General features: G+C 45.1%; 1 protein-coding gene across 1 annotated transcript in view; it reads left to right on the forward strand.

Moving 5' to 3' along the window:
- LOC124613267 (atrial natriuretic peptide receptor 1-like) overlaps positions 1–22926 on the forward strand; it is an 839102-nt gene that overhangs the window by 491292 nt on the left and 324884 nt on the right. Inside the window, exon 4 of the mRNA XM_047141959.1 lies at positions 2433–2589. Coding sequence (XP_046997915.1) covers positions 2433–2589 — 157 coding nt within the window. The remainder of the gene's footprint in view (positions 1–2432; positions 2590–22926) is intronic.

The following is a 22926-nucleotide window of genomic DNA, read 5'->3' on the forward strand; positions in this document are numbered from 1 at the left end:
CCTCCAGTCGCGCATGTTCCGACTGCCGTCCGCGCCCGAGGCACGCTGTTGAAATATCGTGCGAGAACGAGGCGAACATCCGGCTGGATTCCCGAATATCCAAGATGTCAAGAGATCGCAGGGAAAGCATGAAGAATTAAATATGACACATGTTTCCCTTTCGTAGCACTCAACAGACTTACCTCCGTGTGAGTTCCCCCTTTTCCCCAAAATGTAGCTAAACTTGAAGGGGGAAATATTTCATACAGTGCAGGAGATTCGAAGTGAATCGTAGAGGGTACGTTGGAATTGGTGTATTGTCTCTCCAAAAGGGACAGATGGTCTTCCTTCGTCGAAGCGAGGGAGGGCCCCTCGTTACAAGTGGTGGTTGATTGTTTTTGTCGTTTTGCAGGTGTGCGAGGAAATGAGAACAAACGCAAATTTCTCAAACTACGCGGCTTTGAGGACGCTGTCCTTTCTTGGGTACGTTTTGTGGGTCGGTATACATCTTTGAGGGTTGTCACTGATCGTTGCACATTGAAGATCGCGCCTTCGAATTAGAAGTCTCTCCGGGTGCAGTACTGGAACATGAACGACGCTCGCATACCACCATTTTGCAGGAAATCCGAATATTGAGATATCCATATCTTGTGTAACGCATATTATATCGCGTATATCTTTCCCCTTCCCAAACTGGTATCGAAGAAATAGCAGAACTGTCTTTTATACATTCTGCTATTGTATTCTAAAAGTGGCACTCACAGAATTTTGGAAGAAAACCAGAGGTACAAGGAAGGCAACTGCGAAGAAACCAAGAATAACAGAAGAAATACTTCAGTTGATCGATCAAAGAAGGAAGTACAAAAAGGTTCAAGGAAATTCAGGAATACAAAAATACAATCACTTAGGAATGAAATAAATCGGAAGTGCAGGAAAGTCAAGGCGAAATGGCTACATGAAAAATGTGAGGAAATCGAAAAGGAAATGACTTGGGATAGAGAAAGGTCAAAACAATCTTCGGTGAAATTAAAAGCGAGGGTGGTAATATTAAGACTACAATGGGAATTCCGCTGTTAAATGCAGAGGAGAGAGCGGACAGGTGAAATGAATACATTGAAGGCCCTTGTGAAGGGGAAGACCTGCCTGATGACGTGATACAAGAAGAAACAGGGGTCGATATAGAGGAGGTACGGTATCCAGTATAACAATCAGAATTCAATTTGGAAGACTTAAGGTCAAAAAAGGCGGAAGGCATAGATATCATACCAACAGAATTTCTGCGATCTTTCGGTTAAGTGGCAACAAAACGACAATTCACGTTACTGTGTGGACTGTATGAGACTGGCGATAGAGAATTATCGCACAATCAGCTTGAAACGTCATACACCAAGTTGTTGACAATAACAAGATAGAGAAAAACGGAAAAGAAAATGGTCGATGTGTTGGGATGACGATCAGTTCGGCTTTCGGAAAAGCAAAGGCACCAGAGAAGTAGTTCTGACGTTGCGGTTGATAATGGAACCAAGACTAAAGGAAAATAAAAACACGTTCATAGGATTTGTCAACCTGGAAAATGCAAAATGTTCGTAACTCAGGAAAATGGGGTTAAGCTATAGGGAGAGACCGGTAATATGAGCCCACAAAATGTGGAATACAGCGACGTGGTCTCTTTCGTTCCTACTGTTTAATCTGTACATCGAAGAAGCAATGATAGAAATAAAAGGAAGTTTTAAGAAAAAAAACTTCTCCAGGTTCTCTTTCTAGAATGCACTACTATCTGTGCAGTTTTTACCACACAAATTTGAGATACCCTGCACAGCTTGAAAAGTACACTTTACCATGCACCTGATGGTTACTCGTAAGGTGCAGCTCGAAATGCAAGTTCAGCAAATACTTAATTTCGCCATTTGAGATGAAGGTTTTCCAGGATAACGTGATAGTTTCACGAAACACCTACCTTGGTCTTATAATAATTCGTTGACATTATGGAAAGGGAGGAGGAAGTGTAAGATCGAAACAAATAACAGTATGCTTTTTCCTTGGTGGCACTCATAAAATTTCAATGATCAGCTGCCGAGGCAGTCGCAAGAAAGTACCAGAGTTTGGAGCTATCCTAAGAGCGTTAGAGATTCCAGATTACTAGGTTCATGAAACTGGCTAAAACCCAAAATTGTCAGCAATGAGATTTTTGTGTTGTATTGGTAGAGTATTTCCAAGCCTTATAAATCGGGGCGAAGGGAACGCACATTGCTGAGGTCAGGAGGAGATGAAGGGGTTTCCACGGCTAGAGGTGCACGCCGCCAGTGACCAGTTGCTGCAGTAACAAATACCACGCCTTTCATATTTAATACTTGCTTTTTTGCACAGTGTATTCTTTGTTTTTTGAGCGCCCGATCCAGCACGGAGCAGCAGGCAGTGTGTGTAAGTGACGCGTCGGCGCTGGGCGGTTGCAGGGCATCTTCCGGGAGAAGACGCAGTACTCGACGCTGACGCGCATGTCGTACTGCCAGTGCCGGCTCAAGCTGGTGTTCGCCAGCATCTTCCGCCAGTTCGGCTGGCGCCACGTCGCCCTGCTGCTCGACAGATCCGACCTCTTCTCGCTCACCGTGGGTAAGCGTCTTATTCTGTCTAGCCCCGTTTAAGTGCCAATGAATCAATTCTCTCTCAATACACCTTCCATTTCATCGATAAATTAATGTTGATTAAAACAGTTACAGTTGCTGCTTGTTTTGTCATGTTTTACATTCATACCAGATATCAACAAGACGTAACAAGGCTGAAGGAATTTCATTCATTCATTTGGCAATTTTTTGTCAGTATCACTTGTGATAAAATCGCCAGGGGTTGACTACAGGGAGCGAAATGTCATCTAATACTTTTACTCTAGATATAAAAGTAGAAGGACATGAAATCGAGGGAGTAATTGGTAAGTGAGTGAGACAGGGTAATAGTAAAGTGTCACTCATTCTGTATGTAAAGCAAGTTGTAAAGGAAACTGAAGATATATTTAAAAAGCGTATTCCAATTCCAGAAGAAGAAACGAAAGCTTTAAGGTTTGTCGATGACTTCGAAATTCTGTCAGTGACGGCAAAGAATTCTGAAGATAACTTCAACGGAATGGATACGCATTAAAAGGAAGTCATAGGAAGAACATCAGCGAAAGTAATACACACCAGAAAAAGTTTAGCGTCACCCTTTCCGAGAGTTCCGGAACCTGTACAGAAAATTGAAATTCCGACCTTTTATTGCTCATGAAAACCACACATTGCATGTTGTACCACCATACCGTGAGGCCTTAAGACGTGATGGTTCCGATTGCTGTACACACCGATACCTCTAATACCCAGCATCACGTCCTCTTGCATTGATTCATACCTGCATTCGTCGTGGCATACTATCCACAAGTTCATCAAGGCACTGTTGGTCTAGATTGTCCCACTTCTCAACGGCAATTCGCCGTCTAGATTGTCCCACTTCTCAACGGCAATTCGCCGTAGATCCCTCAGAGTGTTTGGTGGGTAACGTCGTCCATCAACACCCCTTTTTAATGTATCCCAGGCATGTTCGATAGGGTTCATGTCTGGAGAAGATGCTGGCCACTCTAGTCGAGCGATGTCGTTATCCTGAAGGAACTCATTCACAAGACGTGCACGATGGAGGCACGAATTGTCGTCCATGTAGAATGCCTCGTCAATATGCTGCCGATACGGTTCCACTATCGGTCGGAGGACGGCATTTATGCTGCCGATATGGTTGCACTATCGGTCGGAGGACGGCATTCACTTATCGTACAGCCGTTAAGGCGCCTTCCATGACCACTAGCAGCGTACGTCGGCTTCACATAATGCCACCCCAAAACAGCAGGTAACCTCCATCTTACTGCACTCACTGGACAGTGTGTCTAAGGCGTTCAACCTGATTGGGTTCCCTCCAAACACGTCTACGAAAACTTTCTGGTTGAAGGCATATGCGACACTCATCGGTGAAGAGAACGTGATGCTAATCCTGAGTGGTCCACAGCGCGTATTGTTGGGCTCATCTGTACCGCGCTGCATGATGTCGTGGTTGCAAAAATGGACCTCGCCATGGACGTCGGGAGTGAAGTTGCACATCATTGCATACAGATTGAGTCGTAATACGACGTTCTGTGGCTGCACAAAAAGCATTATTCAACACGGTGGCGTTGCTGTCACAGTTCCTCCGAGCCATAATCAGTAGGTAGCGGTCACCTACTGCAGTAGTAGCCCTTGGGCGGCCTGAGTGGAGCATGTCATCGACAGTTCCTGTCTCCCTGTACCTCCTCCATGTCTGAACAACATCGCTTTGGTTCACTCCGAGACGCCTGGACACATCCCTTGTTGAGAGCCCTTCCTGGCGCAAAGTAACAATGCGGACGCGATCGAACCACGGTATTGACCGTCTAGGCATGGTTGAACTACAGGCAACACGAGCCGTGTACCTGCTTCCTGGTGGAACCCGCTGTCGGGCCCCTCGTGTAATAGGCGCTGCTCATGCATGGTTGTTTACATATTTGGGCGAGTCAAGTGGCGTCTCTGAACAGTCAAAGGGAATGTGTCTATGATACAATATCCACAGTCAACGTCTACCTTCAGGAGTTCTGGGAACTTCGGTGATGAAAAACTTTTTTTGATCTCTGTACAATGATAACGGAGTGTAGTAGAATTAAATCAGGTGACACTAAGGGAATTAGCAAGGGAATGAGACACTAAATGTAATGAGAGCCCTTCCTGGCGCAAAGTAACAATGCGGACGCGATCGAACCGCGGTATTGACCGTCTAGGCATGGTTGAACTACTGTTTAGCTGTAAAATAAGAGAAGATGGCCGAAGTAGAGAAGATGTCAAATACAGTCTGGCAATACCAAGAACAGCGTTTCCTGCAAAAGAGAAATACTGTAATAAGTAGACTGGATATCTGATGTAGAGGTGTTGATTCGAATTAGGAAGAAAAGAAATATATTGCACAATTTGACTAATAAATTTTGTTAATAGGATACATTCTGAGGCAGCAAAGGATAGTGAGTTTTGCAATTGAAGAAGGTGTGGTGCCAGAATATTAGGAGATGAAGGAGTGACCACAATAAGCAGGTTCCAGTGGCTATAGGTTACAGTAATTTTTTTATTTTTTTATTTTGCAGGGGCGAATTCGTTTACATAGGCTAGACTAATCTAAGAACTGCATCAAACCAATTTCGAACTGAAGACAGCAACTTCGGCAAGATCAGTGATGCGGCAAATTAACGAAAATTTCGTTCAGGTTGGTAGCACATCTATGCTGTCTAGGCAGTACTTCGAGATGTTCACAAGTTTAATTGGAAAACATTTTTGTTAGTGCAAATTGGTACCATTCCTTCTTGAAGTACGTGTGTTGTTATTGCGAAGTATAGAGTTCTACGACGAGAGCGTGAGAGAGTAGTATTTATGTTTTGCATTTGATGGCAATATAGGGAGGACAAGGGTTCCCTCGCACAGCCTCAACTTCTGGAATATCATTAAGGTGGATCTTCCAGCCTAACGTTCTCATCCTAGAGACGATCACTAACGGCATTGCATGATCCCGTTCAGCTGGAAGCTGTGGACAAATCCCACGTACACACCACGCGATACGATGAAGTGAAGAATAATGCCGATGCGTTATCGGATGTAGGCAGTCCACACGGTAATTTGCATTTGTCCATCATCGTTCGAGAATAATCATTGAATGAAGCTGGAAACTGATTTCTTCCTTTGTTTAAAATCCGATATTATTATTATTATTCCTCCTCTACATTTCATAACTATTGTTACCTTCAACTGTTAGTCGTAACAGCGTGTATCTCTCACGATATCTCCCCACATGATGAAGATATTCAAAATTCCCTTCATTTCAAGGTACTTATAATCAAAGACACTGTAGTGATTCTTTCAGTGTCAACTATTCTTACAACATACAGTGGGACCAGTCATCAGTAGTCAATAAACATCTAATTGCGAACCTATCTATCCGAACACAAGGATTCGATCTCCCTAGTTATCAGTGAAGGATCATGAATCCGATCATAGCGAGCAAGGAAGATGTAGGGATGGGTTCGTTCTGCGAATTGTGTCTATGGTAGATCCTTACAGTCAATTCAACATATCGTCACTGACTGTCTTCTTCGAGAGTACAAAGGAATGATAACGTACATTCACCACTCATCGGATGTTGCTATCGAATGGGTCAGTCTGCTAGATCTGGAAATTATGACTGTACGAGTTGTCACTGTCCACATTTGTCCACAGAAGTTGTATGTATTTATTTGTGAGATAGATAAATAAAAATTTATCTTCAATATTTCGAACATTAGAATGTGATCACCGCTTGATATCCTGAATAAGCGTTGCTAGTTCCACAGATGCTGACTCGTATCACAGTAATTTAGTAATGATGATGAGTAGACTGAAGCTGAAGGTAATCGTCCAGAAGAATCAGTGTGTAAAGAAATGGGATGCTGAAGTATTGAGGAATCATGAGATGCATTTGAAGATCTCTGAGGCTGTGGATATTGCGATAATGAATACTTCAGTACGCAGTTCAGTTCAAGAACAATGGACATATCTAAAAATAGTTTTCACAGAAGTTGGACGAACATAGATACAAGATAGATAACCATGGAGATAACTTGAGCAACAGAACAGAAAAGACACTTCAACCGATGGGCGAAAGAAGGAAATATAAAATGTTCAGTGAATTTTCAGTCACTTAGGAACTAAACAAACAGGATGTGGAGGGATTCCAAGGTGAAATGGTTGTAAGAAGAATGAGAACAAATTGAAAAAGATATGGTCATCTGACGGAATCATTCAGCATATAGCAAAACCAAAACAACCTTCGCTGAAATTAAAAGCAAGAGTGACAACATTAAGAGCGTAATGGCAGTCCAACTGCAAACACAGAGGAAGAGCTTATAGGTGGAAGGGTACATCGAAGGATTCTACGAGGAGGGGGAAATGTCTGATCAATTTAACATAGACTGGGAAGACCTGCGACGGATTGGGGAGACTTTCGACCAAATAAGGTGAAAGGGCTAAATAAAATCCCTTTGGAGTTTCTAAAATAATTTGAGGCAGTGGCAAACAAACGACTATTCAGTTTGGTGTGTAGAATCGATGAGACTGGAGACGTACCATCAAATTTTCGAGAAGCATTACATCTGCGAGATCCCGAAGACAGCAAGGACCGATAAGTGCTAGAACTATCACACAATCAGCATATGAGGCCATGTATCCCACTTGCTAAGAGGCAGAATACACAGAAGAATGGGAAAGAAAACTGAAGGTGACGATCAGTTCCACTTTCGGAAAGGTAAAGGCATCAGAAGGGCACTTATGACGTTGATTCGTAATAGAACCGAAACATAAGAAAACTCAAGACAGGATCATAGCCTTTATTAACCTAGAAAAATCATTCGCTAACTTAAAACGATTCAAAATGTTCAACATTCTGAGAAAAATAGGGTTAAGGTAGAGGTGGGTAATACGCAGTATGTGCAACAACCAAGAGGGAGCAGTGAGAATGGGAGACCAATAACCAAGTGCTCCGATCAAAAAGGGGAGCAGGTACACAATATTTCTCCATTATTGTACAGTCTATACATCGAAGAAGCGATGACGGAAATAAAAGAAAGGTTCAAGAAAGAAAGAATGCCATTGATAAGATTCGCTCAAATACGAGGTCATTTCAAAAAATTCCAGAACATTCGTAATTTCGCGCCAATGGTATGTTGGAGCGATATGTGGTTGGCATCCTTGCACACGCCTTAATGTGTAACTGTCGGAAGTTTCATTTTTGTATGTCTATTAGTTACTGTCCAGTGATGTACCGAGTAGAGCGTTGTATCGCTCAGTATGCGAGTTTTGAGACAGCAGAGTGAGAAGAGCAACACGTCGGCACAAAATTTTGCGTTAAACTTACGAAAACCCTTACAGAGCACGTCAGATGATGCAGAAAGCCTACAGTGATGAATGCTTGAGCCGTACTCGGCGTTACGAATGGTTCACACAATTTAAAAATGGGCGGGCACAAGTCCTTCAGGACGTCCTTCGACGTCTACGGACGACGCTCATGTCAGGTTACCGAAGAATGTAACATTTCAGTCAGATTATGTCATGAAATCCTGACACAGCATCTTGGAATGCATCGTCTTGCCGCCAAGTTCGTCTCACAGCTCATGAGTCAAGACCAGAAAGACCTTCGCCTCGAAATTTATGAGGAGCTTTAAGATCGCGCAAATGAGAACGATATGTTTGTTAAGATAATCGTAACTGGTGAAGAGACGTGGGTCTGCAGTTACGAAGTTGAGACTGAGGTTCAGTCTTCACAGTTGGTCGGGAAAGTTTCTCCAAGACCAAAAAAAGCTCGTCAGGTCAGATCATATGTCAAAGCCATGCTGATAATTTTCTTTAACTTTGAAGGATTAGTTCATCATGAATTAGAGTCACAGGGACAAACTGTAAATCGATGGTATTATCGGGACGTGTTGCGACGCCTACGAAAAATGTGAGAAGGAAACAGGCTGAAATGTGACAAGTCATGGCTCTTGCATAACGATAACACTCCCTAACACTCATCCCAGTTGGTGAGTGACTACTGCACAAAAAATGAAATCACTGTGCTGCCACACCCTCTATACTCTTTTGACCTTGCCCCTGCAGACGAATTTTTATTTCCAAAGTCTAAAACCCCGTTGAAGGGACGCAGACTTGCAACGATAGACGGCATAAAAGAAAATTCTCATGCGCCGCTTCACGGAATCCAGCAAGAGGGATACCAAGACTGCTTCAGGAAGTGGAAACGGCATTGGACGTGTTGTATCAATTCTGGAGGAGAAGATTTCGAAGGAGACCGTACACTATAAGCAAAAGGTAAGCGTAGAAAAATTCTGTCGACAAAGTTCCAGAATGTTTGAACAGACCTTGTATTTCTACTCTCAGTGAAAGTTGTAACCATCTCTTTTACAACAGTGTAAATGTGATATTTAAAAGTGATATTTAAAAGTGTTCGGCAAACCTCGATGGCGAATGTTACTGTCACGTGCGTAAATAATTTTCAGTATACTGAGAAACAGTAGTCAGCTATGGTTATGTGGCATAACACCTCATAAAACCTAAAAATTGTTTAATGGCTTATCTTTGCTTCTTCCTTGGGATTTTCTCGAAATTTTTCATTGGCATAGGGTATCTAGAAAGGTATTTCATATCTGCAGAGGAGAAATCCAAACAAAATTTACGTGTTTTCGAAAGTTTTATTACATCGAATTTTGACTTTATTAAATGTATCGAGTTTTATACTAAATATGAATGTCTGTCACTGACAAGTTTCATTATAAAATGAAGATGATTTACAGCAGCTGTTGAATGGAATGATCTGTCTAATGAGTACACAATATGGACTGAAAGTAAAGTGAAAGCAATAAGGAGTAGCTGAAACGAAATTAGTAATAAATGTAACATAAAATTGGTGATGACGTAGTAGGTGAAGGTATTCTGATAACTTGAAAGCAAAATGAGAAATGATCGACAGAGCAAGGACAGAAAAAGGACACTAGCAGAGACAAAGAGCATTCCTGGCCAAGACAAGGCCAGGAAGGAAGAAATTCGGATAATATACGCTTCGAGTACAATATTTCTTGATAATGAATCATTGACTGTGAGAAAATAGGGAAATAAGGGCATCAAAGAATTTGAAATTTGAGATGTGGTACTACAGAAGAATGTTGAAAATTAGGTTAACTGATAAGGTAGTCTTCTGGCTGATTTGATGCGACTAGCCACGAATTCCTCTCCTGTGCCAACTTCTTCATCTCAGACAGCACTTGCAAAATACGTCCCCAATTATTTGCTAAATGTATACCAATCTGTGTCCTCCTGTATTATTTTCACACTGTACAGCTCCCTCTAATATCATGGGAGTTATTCCCCGATGTCTTAACAGACATAGTATAAACATATTTCTTCTTCTTGCCAGTGTTCTCCATATGCTCCTTTTCACATCGATTCTAAGGAGGTTCTCCTCATTCTTTACCTTACAAGTGCACCTAATTTTCAACATTTTCTTGTAGCACCACATCTCAAATTTCAAATTCTTTGATTCCCTTATTTTCCAGTTTTCTCACAGTCCATAATTCATTGAAAATGAAACACTCTACTTAAAGCGTATATTATCTGAAATTTCTTCCTAAAATTAATTTGACACCACTAGCCTTGTCTAGGCCAGGAATGCTCTTCGTCTCTGCTAGTCTCCTTTTTCTGTCCTTCTTGCTTCGATCATGTCTCATTTTGCTTTCAAGGTATCAATGTTATACAGCTCTGAATGGAGTTCTGAAATTTCTATGGGGTGGTTCGAAGGTGTAGAACCACCTTTCTTCAACGAAAACAGGCGGATATACTGAAATTTATAGTCCAGTAGTATGAGGTGGTAGGGGAGTAACGCTTGGGAGACTATGATACCAACTTGTCCGCCCGTCTGAAAGCCGTCGTCCTGGATGTAACTCTTATTTCTGAAGTGGAAATGAGATCATGTGAGTTATCAATTATCATGTGGTATATCAAGTACATAGAAAAATATAAGAAAAAAAAACATTGGAGCATAGTTTTATCCATTACCGACTTATGTCGCATTTTGTACAGAACAAGGCAAATGATATTGATAACCCATAAATGATACCGTATGTACAAGAGATGTAGTCACGCATGTTATAAGGCTATTGTTATCCACTTCGCCCATTGTTCGTATCATAGGCTTTAGGCAAAACATGAGTCGGAACGCGAGCGCATACATCAACAATCCTTTGCCTGAGGTGTGCAAGGTTTCCAATTTCACCGCTGATAGAAAAGCTTTCACATGTCTACACAATCTAAATTAATGTACTTACATTTGAATAACGAGTCGACCACATCATCGAGTCTGTACGTCCTACACTACCTGTCGGAAGTATCCAGACATCTGTTAGTGGACATTAATACGGGGTGTACCCATCAATACCTTTATGACGAATTCTGCTGGGGACGCTCTCAATGAGGTGCCTGATGTCCGCGGATGGATGGCAGCCCATTCTTCCCAAAGAGCCGAAAGCAAAGAAGCTAGTGATGCTGAGCAGTGTGATTTGGAGCGAAGCTGACGTTCTAATTCACCCCCAAAGGTGTTTCATTGGTTTCAGGTCGGGACTCTAGGCAGGAATGTTTTTGTCCACAAAGCATTGCTTCAGATGGGCTACTCTGTGACAGGGTACGCTGTGTAATATATTATTAGTGGTTAGTTAATTTAAAATATTGTTTATTTATTGTTATAAATAAGTATTCTTTATGTGTGCTTTTATTTTAATTATTGGTTTAGTTATTGATTTTAGTTGGTTTAGCGTAGTTCCTATTTCCTTTTATCTTTACTCTCCTGCAAACCTGGAAAATATAAATATTTCGTTTTAAATACCACATAAGAGCAAGAGATGTATTCCGCAGCGCCGATCTTGTGGAAACTCCTCGTCGTTATATGCTCTGCCTGAAATCTCTAAAACCTTTACTCGCTACGCAGATTGTTGGGTACAGCTGTGTGGTATGTTGTTTGGTGAGTGATGATGATAGGTCTAACAATTTAGCAACTTAAAGTTTATTTATTCGGAGATAATCTCTACGAATTCTGACAGTGGAAAATGCAGGTTCGCACTATCGTTCCAAACTTCACCTCCGAACGATCTACGTCTCGTAATATCTGTACCGTGACAATTAACTAATTTCGGTATGGAGATATACACAACTTGAATACTTGATGTTAGTTATTGGACTTTATTTTGTGCAAAAAACTATTTGAACGTTTACTATGCACCGTAATGGCGTCTTCATAAGAATACAATCTCTCTCATCCTCTCACACGTCCGATAACTCCATTTCCTTCACAAAGAATCCATACAACAAAATCTTTGGCTCTATAAAACATAGAGATGCGGGGAACGTCTGATTCTCGCACTCGGTATATGCTGTTCGCCACAATTCCTAGACCACTCTGATCACGTGCTTCAGGTTGGATTCCTGAAAGTGTTATCATTTATACGAGTGCGTTACCGTGTTGTATTATTTCAGTTTTTGTATCGCCTAACAGCGATTGTATATCCACTAATTCGGCGTTGGTGCCTTAGCGGCTATTACCCCAGGATAGCTAGGAAGCCTTGATGTGCGCAGTCCTCTCGTGCAGGGCCCCTTGCCATGTCAGGCGGACTCGCGGACCCCCCGACTCTTGCACCGCCGCCCCTCGGGGAGAACCACGTCGGAAACGCCGCTCGTCCCGGAGCCCCGTCGCGCATAATGCTCCGCCCACCCCGCAACGGGCGAAGGATCGCTTGAATCGCGCCAACCGCCACAAATCGCCGGTGGACACCACCGGCACTGAAACCGATCATCATGAAGACTGTCCACCGTCGCGTGTCAGCGTCCGTTCATCCGCGTCGTCGTCGTCGTCGTCCGACGATTCACCTGACCGCCTAGTAATTGATCTTTCTCGTAGTGAGGCGGCGAACACATCGGCTCTGTCTGACCACCACCCGGCTGTACCTGCACCTCTTTCTACGCCGTCCCGCCACCGTGGCGAGTCTTCTGGACACCCTGACCCAGTCGGAAAGTCCTCTGGCCGTCGCTCCAGACGCCCCTCCGCCCACGCGGGCTGTGGTGGTAGCGGATCGTGTTCCGATACCCCCCTGCCGGGAGACGCCGCACCGGATGGTCCTGTGGATGAGGAAATGACTCATGCTCCCGACCCTCCTTCTCAAGAGATCCCATCAAGCCCTCTGAAGAAAGGGAGGATACCCCGCATTGTGGTATATAATGTCACTAATTACACGAAACTGAACACTGAGCTCCAGCGACTCATTGTCGGCCAATTGAGAGCTGTTTACCAAAAAGATAATGTGAAATACCTGCTTGACAGTAGGGACGACTATCTTACCATTCTCGATTTCGTAAAATCAAAGGCGATGCCTTACTTTACCCACCAGACGTCGGGTAATCGCCGCACCAAAATCGTCATCAAGGACTTGCCACCAGATGTTACGGCAGAGGAGGTCAAGGAGGAACTGCTTCGACTCGATTTCGAAGATCCTTTGGTCCTCCAGTATAGCAAGAGGAATCCTGAGACCAGGGCATTGATCCCCTGCCCCACCCACGTCGTCTCCCTTTCCCGGAGGGAGGACGTAGAGCGGATTTACCAAATCCGGTATCTTCTGTACACGAAAGTCCGGATTGAATCGTACGAGGGCCGCAACGGGCCAGCCATCTGTCGCAAATGCCAACGTTTACGACATACTGGGAATTACTGCTCCCTGCTGTTGCGATGTGTTAAGTGTGCTGGCCCACATTTAGTGGAGAACTGCACACTCCCTGCTTTGGAGAAACCTACCTGTGCCAGATGTTTGGGAACGACGCACGATCCCCACCACATGGCATCCTGGAGGAGGTGCCCTGTTTACCAGAATGCACTGAAGTCTTCTCGTCCACCCAAAAAGAAACCAAAAACAAATCGACCTCCCCCACCGCTAAGGGACATGACCAACTACCCTGTTTTGCGGGGTCAGCCTGGTGCACTGTCCTCAGCAGCCACTCTGGTACCAGCCACTCAGGCACCAGATGGTTCGGTGGCTCCTGTGCCCCTTCCTGACCAGACTCCCACGACATCCTTTGCTGCTGCAGCCTGGTCTCCTCCTCATTGTCTGTCTTCCGTAACAGCTCCCACTGCTCACCAACTACTGGAGCCAGCTGCAGCTCCCTCCAGTCCATCTGTGGCTCTATCTCAGCCTTCTGCCCCTACCCCCACTCTGCCTACTACGACACCTGCTTCTGCGCGCCGTAGGGGCAAGCAGACCACCCGGGACCCTGCCCCAGTGGTGGAGACTGATGCGTCCTTTCGGGCGGACATGCGTGAAATCCTCCAGGTCATCTCCTTTTTCACGAAACCCCACATCCGGGCTGTTATTCGTGACACTGCACAAAAAATCCGTCAGTCGGAGGACGGGCTCTCCAAGGTCATCGCCCTAGTGGAGGGGCTTAGTCAAATATTGTTGTAATGGCGAATGGACCTCCACACCACCACCAGCCCCCTCGGGATCTTGTCACTTGCATTTTTAATGCCAATGGCATAAAACGTATGAAGACGGAATTGAACACCTTCCTCCATGACTATCGTGTGGATGTTTTACTGGTCACAGAAACACACCTCAAACCGGCAGACGATTTCCGCCTTCGCAACATGGTGTGTTACCGCTCTGACCGCCTCGACCGCCGTGGTGGAGGCACAGCTGTATTCCTCAACAAAGCTCTTGTCCATACCCAAGAGACTCTCCAGCCAATGGAACACATAGAGGCCACAGCAGTTGCCATCTCCACACGCCTTGGTGCCATTACCTTTGCAGCAGCGTATTTGAGCCCAAACAAGCCACTGCTGGAAGCAGACCTCCGCACATTGTCATCCTTTGACAGGCTTATCATTGGGGCAGATCTCAATGCCAAGCACCCAGCTTGGCATTCTCGCGTGTCTAACCCCAAAGGCCGGCTCCTCCTTGACCTGGAGGATACTTTAGCACTATCAGTCTATGGCCCCCACGAACCTACCCATATCCCAGTCCGTACTAACTGCCAGTCAGACGTTCTGGATGTGGCCATCTTCAAAAACATCACCGTTCAGTTTTCGCTGGAAGTTCTCCACGAACTGGCCTCTGACCATGAGCCAGTAGTCTTGCACCTCACCAATGCTGCCCTTTCATTTGATGCTCGTTCCACTGCGACCCTCACCAATTGGGACAAGTTTACCAGGGTACTTAATAACACCACTCGACACGACCTCGATTTGACAACACCGGCCAATATAGTCCGTGCTGTGGATTACCTTACCGCCAAAATACAGAAAGGAGTGAAACTCTCCACCTCCACTGCACCTCGAAATTTAACACCCCTGGACGACTTGCCCCCTCTGTTACGAGAGCTGAAGGTGCAAAAGAACCGCTACTGCCGGAGGTGGAAGCAGTTTCGTGACCCCCCCAGGACAAACGCCAAATGAGGCGCCTCCAACGCGAATTCAGCCACTGGCTCGCCGAATGGAGGTCTGAACAGTGGGAGGACAGGATGTCCACTTTCCTACTCCACCAAAAATCTGACTGGGCTGTCATTCGGACCCTGCGGCGTTCTAAGCCAGCGACTGCCCATCCTATTCGCACAGCAGCGGGCTTGTCATATGATACCCTGCAAATTGTGGAAACGCTTGCAGATGCGTTCGAGGCCCAAAATCGCCCTCTGGTCCAGGACCTTTCTCCGAACGAACTACAGGAAGAACATGAAGTCCTGACAGCTGTTGCTGCTTTCCACAACCGCACACCCCAGTCTGCTCCCCTTCTTACGTCCATGGCAGAAATTCAGCGCATCCTTCGACGGAAACGTGGCCGGTCGGCCCCTGGATTGGACGGAATTTTAAATGAACATCTTTGCCACCTTCCCCGCACACCACTCATCTTGTTCACCAAGATTTTGAACTGTTGTCTCACATCTGGCCTTTTCCCCCCTCAGTGGAAACAAGCCAAGCTGATTGCGATCCCCAAGAGGTTCAAAGACCCTACAGTCCCCACCAACAACAGGCCCATCAGCCTCCTAAACACTATGGCGAAGGTCCTTGAATCTGTGATCCTTCACCGACTTTCCCAACCTCTTGCAGCAGCTGAACAGTTTAGATTCACTTCGCACCTCTCTGCTGAACTTCAGGTCCTACGGATCACTGAACACATCAGCAAAGGCTTCAACACTGCCAAATCGACAGCTGCCGTTTTTCTGGACTTGCAAAACGGCTACGATAAGATCTGGCAAGACAACCTCGTACACAAGATGCTGACACAGACCCCTATACCGGATATTTATGTCAAGATCGTGGATGACTTCCTCCGTGGTAGGACTTTCCTAGTGGCTCAACGGGGAATGCGTTCTGGCATTCGCCAGTTGTCGGCAGGCACTCCGCAAGGATCGGTGCTATCTCCCATCCTATTTAATATCTATGTCAATGATATGCCGGTCATCCCCGAGTGCCACCTTGCACAATACGATGACGACACAGCGCTATACACCACTGGCCGCATTACTGACGCCGTCGTCGCCCGCCTCGAGCGACAGGTGGACGCCACTATCACCTGGTGCCGGACAAACAAAATAGCTCTCAATGCCGCCAAAACTACGGCAGTTTACTTTACGAAACGGCGCCCAATCCTCAGCCGCAATATCTCGATTGCAGGTGTGCAGGTGCCCTGGTCCCCGACAACCACCTATCTTGGGGTCCAGATGGACCAAAAGTTGCTCTTCCACTGTCATGCGGAGTATGTCACCAACAAGGGGCAAAAGCTAACCAGGGCTTTGTACCCGCTCTTTCGCAGTAGGGAACTTAACCTGCATACCAAGCTCCGCATTTACCGAACAGTTATCCTGCCTGCCCTCACGTATGGATCTGCTGCATGTGCCACGATTAGTGTCACCAGGATGCGGACATTGCAGCGCCTGCAGAACAAGGTGCTCAGGTGGAGCCTGCACGCCCCGCCACTCACGAGAATTGTCACTCTCCACGAGGAAGCAGATATCGTCCCCCTAAAGACGACCATACGCAACAACGCGCGGCGGCTCTATGAGAAGGTGGATGCCTTGCGGGACACTGTCCATGGGTTACGCCACGTTGGGACCACACTTCCACGCCGCTGGCATCGACATCCGGTTCCCCTAACCATCCTGGAGGAAACGGATTCCGACCATGGCTAACGATAGGTCTGGCACGCCCACCACGGACGCATCCTTTGGCGGGACTAGCCCTCATTCTACGTCCAATACTTTCCAATCATACCTGCCCATGTTAGGCTAAATTTTTCTGCCTGACTCATGTAGTACTGTCACCGTCAGAGGGTGGTACGGGACTACAAGTCCCACCGCCACACCTCCAAAGTGAATTGCAGTGACGCAGTCGCTGCCCTGTGGAAATTTACTGCCTCACCAACACAGTTAGACCACAATAGACCGGTGATGCTGTATTGTAACAGATCACAAAAAAAAAAAAATACTCTGTTTAACGCAAGCTAAGGAAGCAAGCTAAGCAAATTGTCGATGTTATTTTCTGAGTAGTGCTGGGGGAGTCTTTCGGACAGCCGGAATACGGACTGATAGTTAGGGAAAATAGTAAGTAAGGGCCTCGTTCACGTCGGCCATCCCGCGCTTACTGAGGCAAAGGCATAGAATCAGGGCAAGAGATAGAACCCGCGAGTAGGATTATAAACACAAGACAGAAAGGCCACACAAAAACCCAACGTGTCGAAGCAAACTGAAAGGCCAAGACAGAAACGGAAGCAAAACAAACAAACGGACACGGAACCACCAAACCTCATGAATCAACAGCCGGAAAATCACACGAACGAAAACACCGAAGACCAACACCCGCACACAAATGATACTACAGGGGAACCATACCAGCACACAAACCAAATTGCGGAAGGGCCGCACCAGCCCCCTCTTACTGAGGAAACGCTGGACCCCAGTCAATCCCTCATCAGCGTAATTATAAAAGGCAATGAACACGACGGTTACTTCGCAAAAGTAAAATCGAGAAGGAAAAGTCATACGAGCGACACCTCGTCGGATGAGAAAGAACCGCCAATCACCCATGCCCAGAAATACGCAGTGAGACTGACAAACCTTGAGAAAGAGGAAACTACAAAGTCTCTGTACACAAAACTAAAGCAAGTCAATCTCGCCGCGGAAATCTTGGACATCAAACTTAACAGAAACGGGAGCGCTGTCCTAGTAAGCCGAAATCCAAATCTCGAAGAACTCAGAATCAAAAAGCTCAAAACACACTGTAGGCCCGAAATGAGAATACAGTCAATCAAGCTCTCCGAAATAAACCAAGAATCAACAAGACCAAAGTCTTTCTCACCAAGCCTAAGTGTCGTAATCACTAAAGTTGACTTCGATGTGACAAGGCGACGTAGAAGAGGCGCTCAGAGAAATAGATCTAAAATTCGAAAGAGTGGTCAGAATCCGTTCCAGGGCGACAGGAAACGCAATCGCAAAAATGCGAGTGATCACCCGCGACCAGGCAACGGTGGATTCGCTTCTAGCAAACAACCTCAAAATGCACTGCAAGGTCCACGAGGTAGAGACATCAAATCTCCCCCCTCCCCAACCAGCGCAATGCGCCAAGTGCCACAGTTATGAACACCTAACCAGCAACTGCAAAAAACCACCTGTTGCAGTAAATGCACCGGTCAGCATTTTAGCAGCAGCTGCACCGCAAAAGACTCCACACCCAAATGTCAAGGCTGCGGAGGAGAACACCTTGCAAACGACGTTCGATGTCCGCTGAGACCAAAGGAACCTGCATCATTTGAAACCACCGCCCCAGTCCGCTGCATCAACACCCCAGCTGAAAAAGAGGCAAATTCCGACGACGAGAAATACGTACAGATGAACGACCTCCTTAGAGCTGTCACCACTGCTCTCGTCAACATACTACCTGAGCGAAAGGACAAAGTTGAAACAGCCATAAACGACATAGCCAAGAAATTCTTCAACAGAAAAATTGCAGTCACACAAAGCTGGAGCTCTTTGCATGTACATATAAGTGACATGCCAACAGAATATCATTCCTCAATCGCGCCACCAAAGTTAACGCCCCAAAGAGACGCCCAGTCGCAACCTCGTGAAACGACTCTGAAGATACCCCCTGCGCAATCAGACGAAAGTGCAGCACCAGCAGTCGCCCAAACAGGCGGAAAACAGTAGAGAAGCAACACAGTTCCCCCCCCCCCCCAAAAAAAAGACCCCACAGTTTCACCAGGGACAAAATGGCTACCAAGGATAGAGAAGACACTACCGAAGGCTCCGTCATTGCCTTCGTTAACTCAAATGGGATAAGAACGAAAAAGAACCTCATTGAACACCTAATTGAAAGTGAAAACATCAGTTTGCTAGGAATAGCAGAAACGAAGGCAACTGACATCCCAATAGACATCAAAAACTTCACCTGCCACAGGTTTGACAACCCGCAAACTGGAAGACACGGGAATGGAGGAGTAGCTGTTCTACACAACATAGATTTCCCAGCCACTCGGATAGATATCCCAGAAACATTTGAAAACATACAGGCTGTTATACTCAGAACCCAACCAAAAACCAGGAAAACGGTCTATATAACAACAATGTACACCCCACCAAAAGCAAACATCAGAGAAGATTTCATCAGATACTACGCAATCCTAGGCACAAACATTATCATGGGCGATTTTAACGCACGTTCAACCATGTTCGGGGATACAGATACCAACATAAATGGCAGAACATTGGAAAAATTCTTTGAAACAAGTAACATCAAAAGAGTGGACAATAGGCAACCAACCTTTATCAATCACAGTGGATCCTCCATATTCTTTTCACTGCCTCAATTGAAAAACAAATAACCACCCATTGGGTTGGAAACAGTATAACAAGCGACCATGTTCGTATTCTAATAAGAGCAATCTTATTCAATGCCACAAAGATTCACACAGACACAAAAATAATTTACGGCATCAAAAACATGGATGTCAAAAAATACCAGCAAAGCCTAGAAACAAACTTACCAGGAACTGAACCCATTATCACAGCAGATGAACTAAACGAATATAACAAAATCGTAATAGCCGCAATAACACAAGCAGAAAGAGACACTGCACCTACAAAAAGGATTAAACCAGGCCTCAGCAGAATCCCAGAACATATACTAGCCACCATCAAATTAAAGAGAAGAACGTACAGACAAATGAAACGAACTCAAGGAGACGAACATAGAATAGAATGGAACAGGCTTAACAATCTAGTCAAGAGGCAGCTGGCGGAAATCAGAGCCCAAAAATGGGAAAGAACGTGCCAATTCTTAGACCATAAACAATTAACGAGATTCTGGAACACCTTCAAACGAATTACTGGCGCTAAAACAAGAAACGACCCACCACTTGATAACGAAGGAAATATAATCACGGACAGTCAAGAAAAAGCGGAAATTTTCAGAAAAGTCCTTATGGACACACATCAAATACCAGAAGACCCACTCTTCAACTTCTCTCACAAAAATGAAGTCGACAAACAAATAGAAAACATAATAGCGGCCCCAGAGATACTCGATAAAGAACAGACCTCACTCCTTCAAGAAATAACAGACGAAGAAATAGAACTAGCGTTAAATAAAGGCAAAAACTCCGCCCCCGGCCTGGACGGGATAACCAGACAACACTTAAGACTGGCACCAAAGAAAGCCCTACCCACATCACTCCACTGTCTTTTCAATGCTGCACTAAATCTTAGACAAATTCCGACACAATGGAAAACAGCAAAAATAATTATGATCCCTAAACCGGGGAAACCAGTCAACAAACCGACATCCTACAGGCCAATCACCTTATTACCCGTAATAGGAAAATGCTTCGAAAGCATCCTACAAAACCGCCTACAACGCCATACGAAGAAACAAAATATAATACCGAACACTCAAGCTGGCTTTAGGAAACAACACTCTACGATAGATCCAATCCTGAGGCTAGTCAACCACGTAACAAAAGCCATCAATAGATTAGACTGTGCATTAGCCCTCTATCTTGACATCGAAAGAGCATTCGATAGAGTGTGGCATAATGGCCTATTCCACAAGCTAATAGACTTTGGCGTACCCAGACAACTAGTCCAGCTTATCAAGACCATCCTAAACAATAGACCATCAGCAGTTTCAGTAGAAGGCAAATTTTCAATTACTTTCTCACCAGAAGCCGGTGTACCACAGGGGGCCGTACTATCACCGCTGCTATACAGCATATACACAGCAGACATACCTCGCCCTAACCATTGGAATGAAGGCCTTGCACTATATGCTGATGGCACAGTATATTGGTGTCATGAGAGAACAACGGAAGAACTGCAACTCACAGACACCACATACCTAAAAAGGCTAGAAGAATGGTTCAGCCAATGGCTAATTAAACCAAATGCCCTTAAAAGCCAGCTGGTGGTTTTCAGACACCGAAATTACACTCAAAACCGGCTACAAAAACCGGAAGATGTCAGACTACAGTTATGGGGACAAGAAATAAAAGCAACAAAAAACGCAAACTATTTAGGCCTCATTATGGACTCCACCCTCTCATGGAAACCACACATTGATAAGGTGATTACAAAAGCCAGGAGGAGAGAAGGACTGTTTAAGTTGATCAAAGGCAGACTCAACGGAGCCCCAAACGACACACTAGTATATACATATAAGTCACTCATCAGACCAGTACTAGAATACGCAGCACCAGTATGGATAGCAAACGCATACCAAACCGATAGGATACTAAGTACAGAGAGGCGCATCCTAAGACTAGCCACAAGATCTGGCGCCTATACAAGAAACAGTGAAGTCTATGACACAGCAAAAATCACAACGCTAAAAAGTCGACTTATCAAACTGGCAAGCAAGATTGGCCTGAACAGACTGCACTCCAGCACATTGACAACTGAGCTGCTACAAGAAAACATCATCACTTTCGACTTCCCCAAATATCAATATAAATATCCGACACACACCATAATACAATGCATTAGACACACACAAGAAGATTTTGACGAACTTAACTTACAGACGGGACCAGAAGATAATATTGGACACTTACTAGAAGAAGACTAAATTAGAATTAAGGAAGAGATCCAGAAGACAATCTAAACTGAAACCAACAAACCCAGGTGAGGTTTTAGAGGGGTTTCCCTTACCTGTAAGGCAAATGCCGGGATTATAAAACCACCTCCTCAGAGAGACAGAAAGAAAGAGCATATACAAAGTATATATAACATAAGGAAGTATGAATCAAATGAATCGATCATCATCTTCTCCCAAATTACAAATAAATGGAGCCCCAACAGCACAAATATCCCACGGCTGGAAAGAACAAAGCTCTAACACCAGCCCGCTCTCTCTCATGAGAGAGAATGAAAGATGCAAAAAAAAAAAAAAAAAAAAAAAAAAAAAAAAAAAAAAAAAAAAAAAAAAAAATACGGGAAGTCATCCCACTACTAAAACACCACATACGCACCCCATTATTGGTCCCCCGTGTAACGACCGTTAATCAACGCACTCCAGGAATTCGGCAAACCTTAACGCATCCAATTGGATTGCTAGGAGGGGTAGCGCGATTCATCGCTCTGAACCACTCGCCTCCAGTCGCCCACCCTGCAGTGGCACCGGCCTTTGCGCCATCCCATGCGTCGCGCAGCGCTGACTAGACAAGTGTGTAACTTGTGAGGAACTGGTTAACCAGCGTACCACATTCCTTTTAACTCCTTACGCACAGATCAATGCGCTGAGTGGAGAACTCAGGAGTCATTCCTTCCTCTGATTTCACGCAATTTTTGACAACCACCCTTCGCAGTGCCTGATGGTCCCTACCTGTCAATACATGAGATATACCTGATCTCGTTTTAGCTGCGGTTGTTTATTCGCGACTCCACTTCCAATCACATCACCAATAGTCGACTCAGACAGCCTTAGAAGGGCTTGTAAGTCAGTGACGGATCTGTTACTCAGGTGACATCCATTTACTGTCCCACATTAGAAGTCAGTGAGCTCTCCCGACCGACCCACTCTGCCGCTGCTGCTCCTCCACTGACAACACACAGTGGTACTCCACCCCTCCGCCTCTTCCACTGCTGGTGGTTAAGCCCCTCGTGACATCTAGTGGCCAGTTTCGCTTTGTGTACAGGGGGGGGGGGGGGGGGGGAGCGATTCTTTTGATCATACAATGCATGTATCACCAGGAAAACTGAATATTATTCACGTGCGGATGACATCAATTTCTGAGAAGAGGTTGATTTTGATGTTGATGTTGATATTGTTACATCTGTAGTAGCT

This window comes from Schistocerca americana, chromosome 4 (assembly GCF_021461395.2).
Source record: "Schistocerca americana isolate TAMUIC-IGC-003095 chromosome 4, iqSchAmer2.1, whole genome shotgun sequence".
NCBI classification, from domain to species: domain Eukaryota; kingdom Metazoa; phylum Arthropoda; class Insecta; order Orthoptera; family Acrididae; genus Schistocerca; species Schistocerca americana.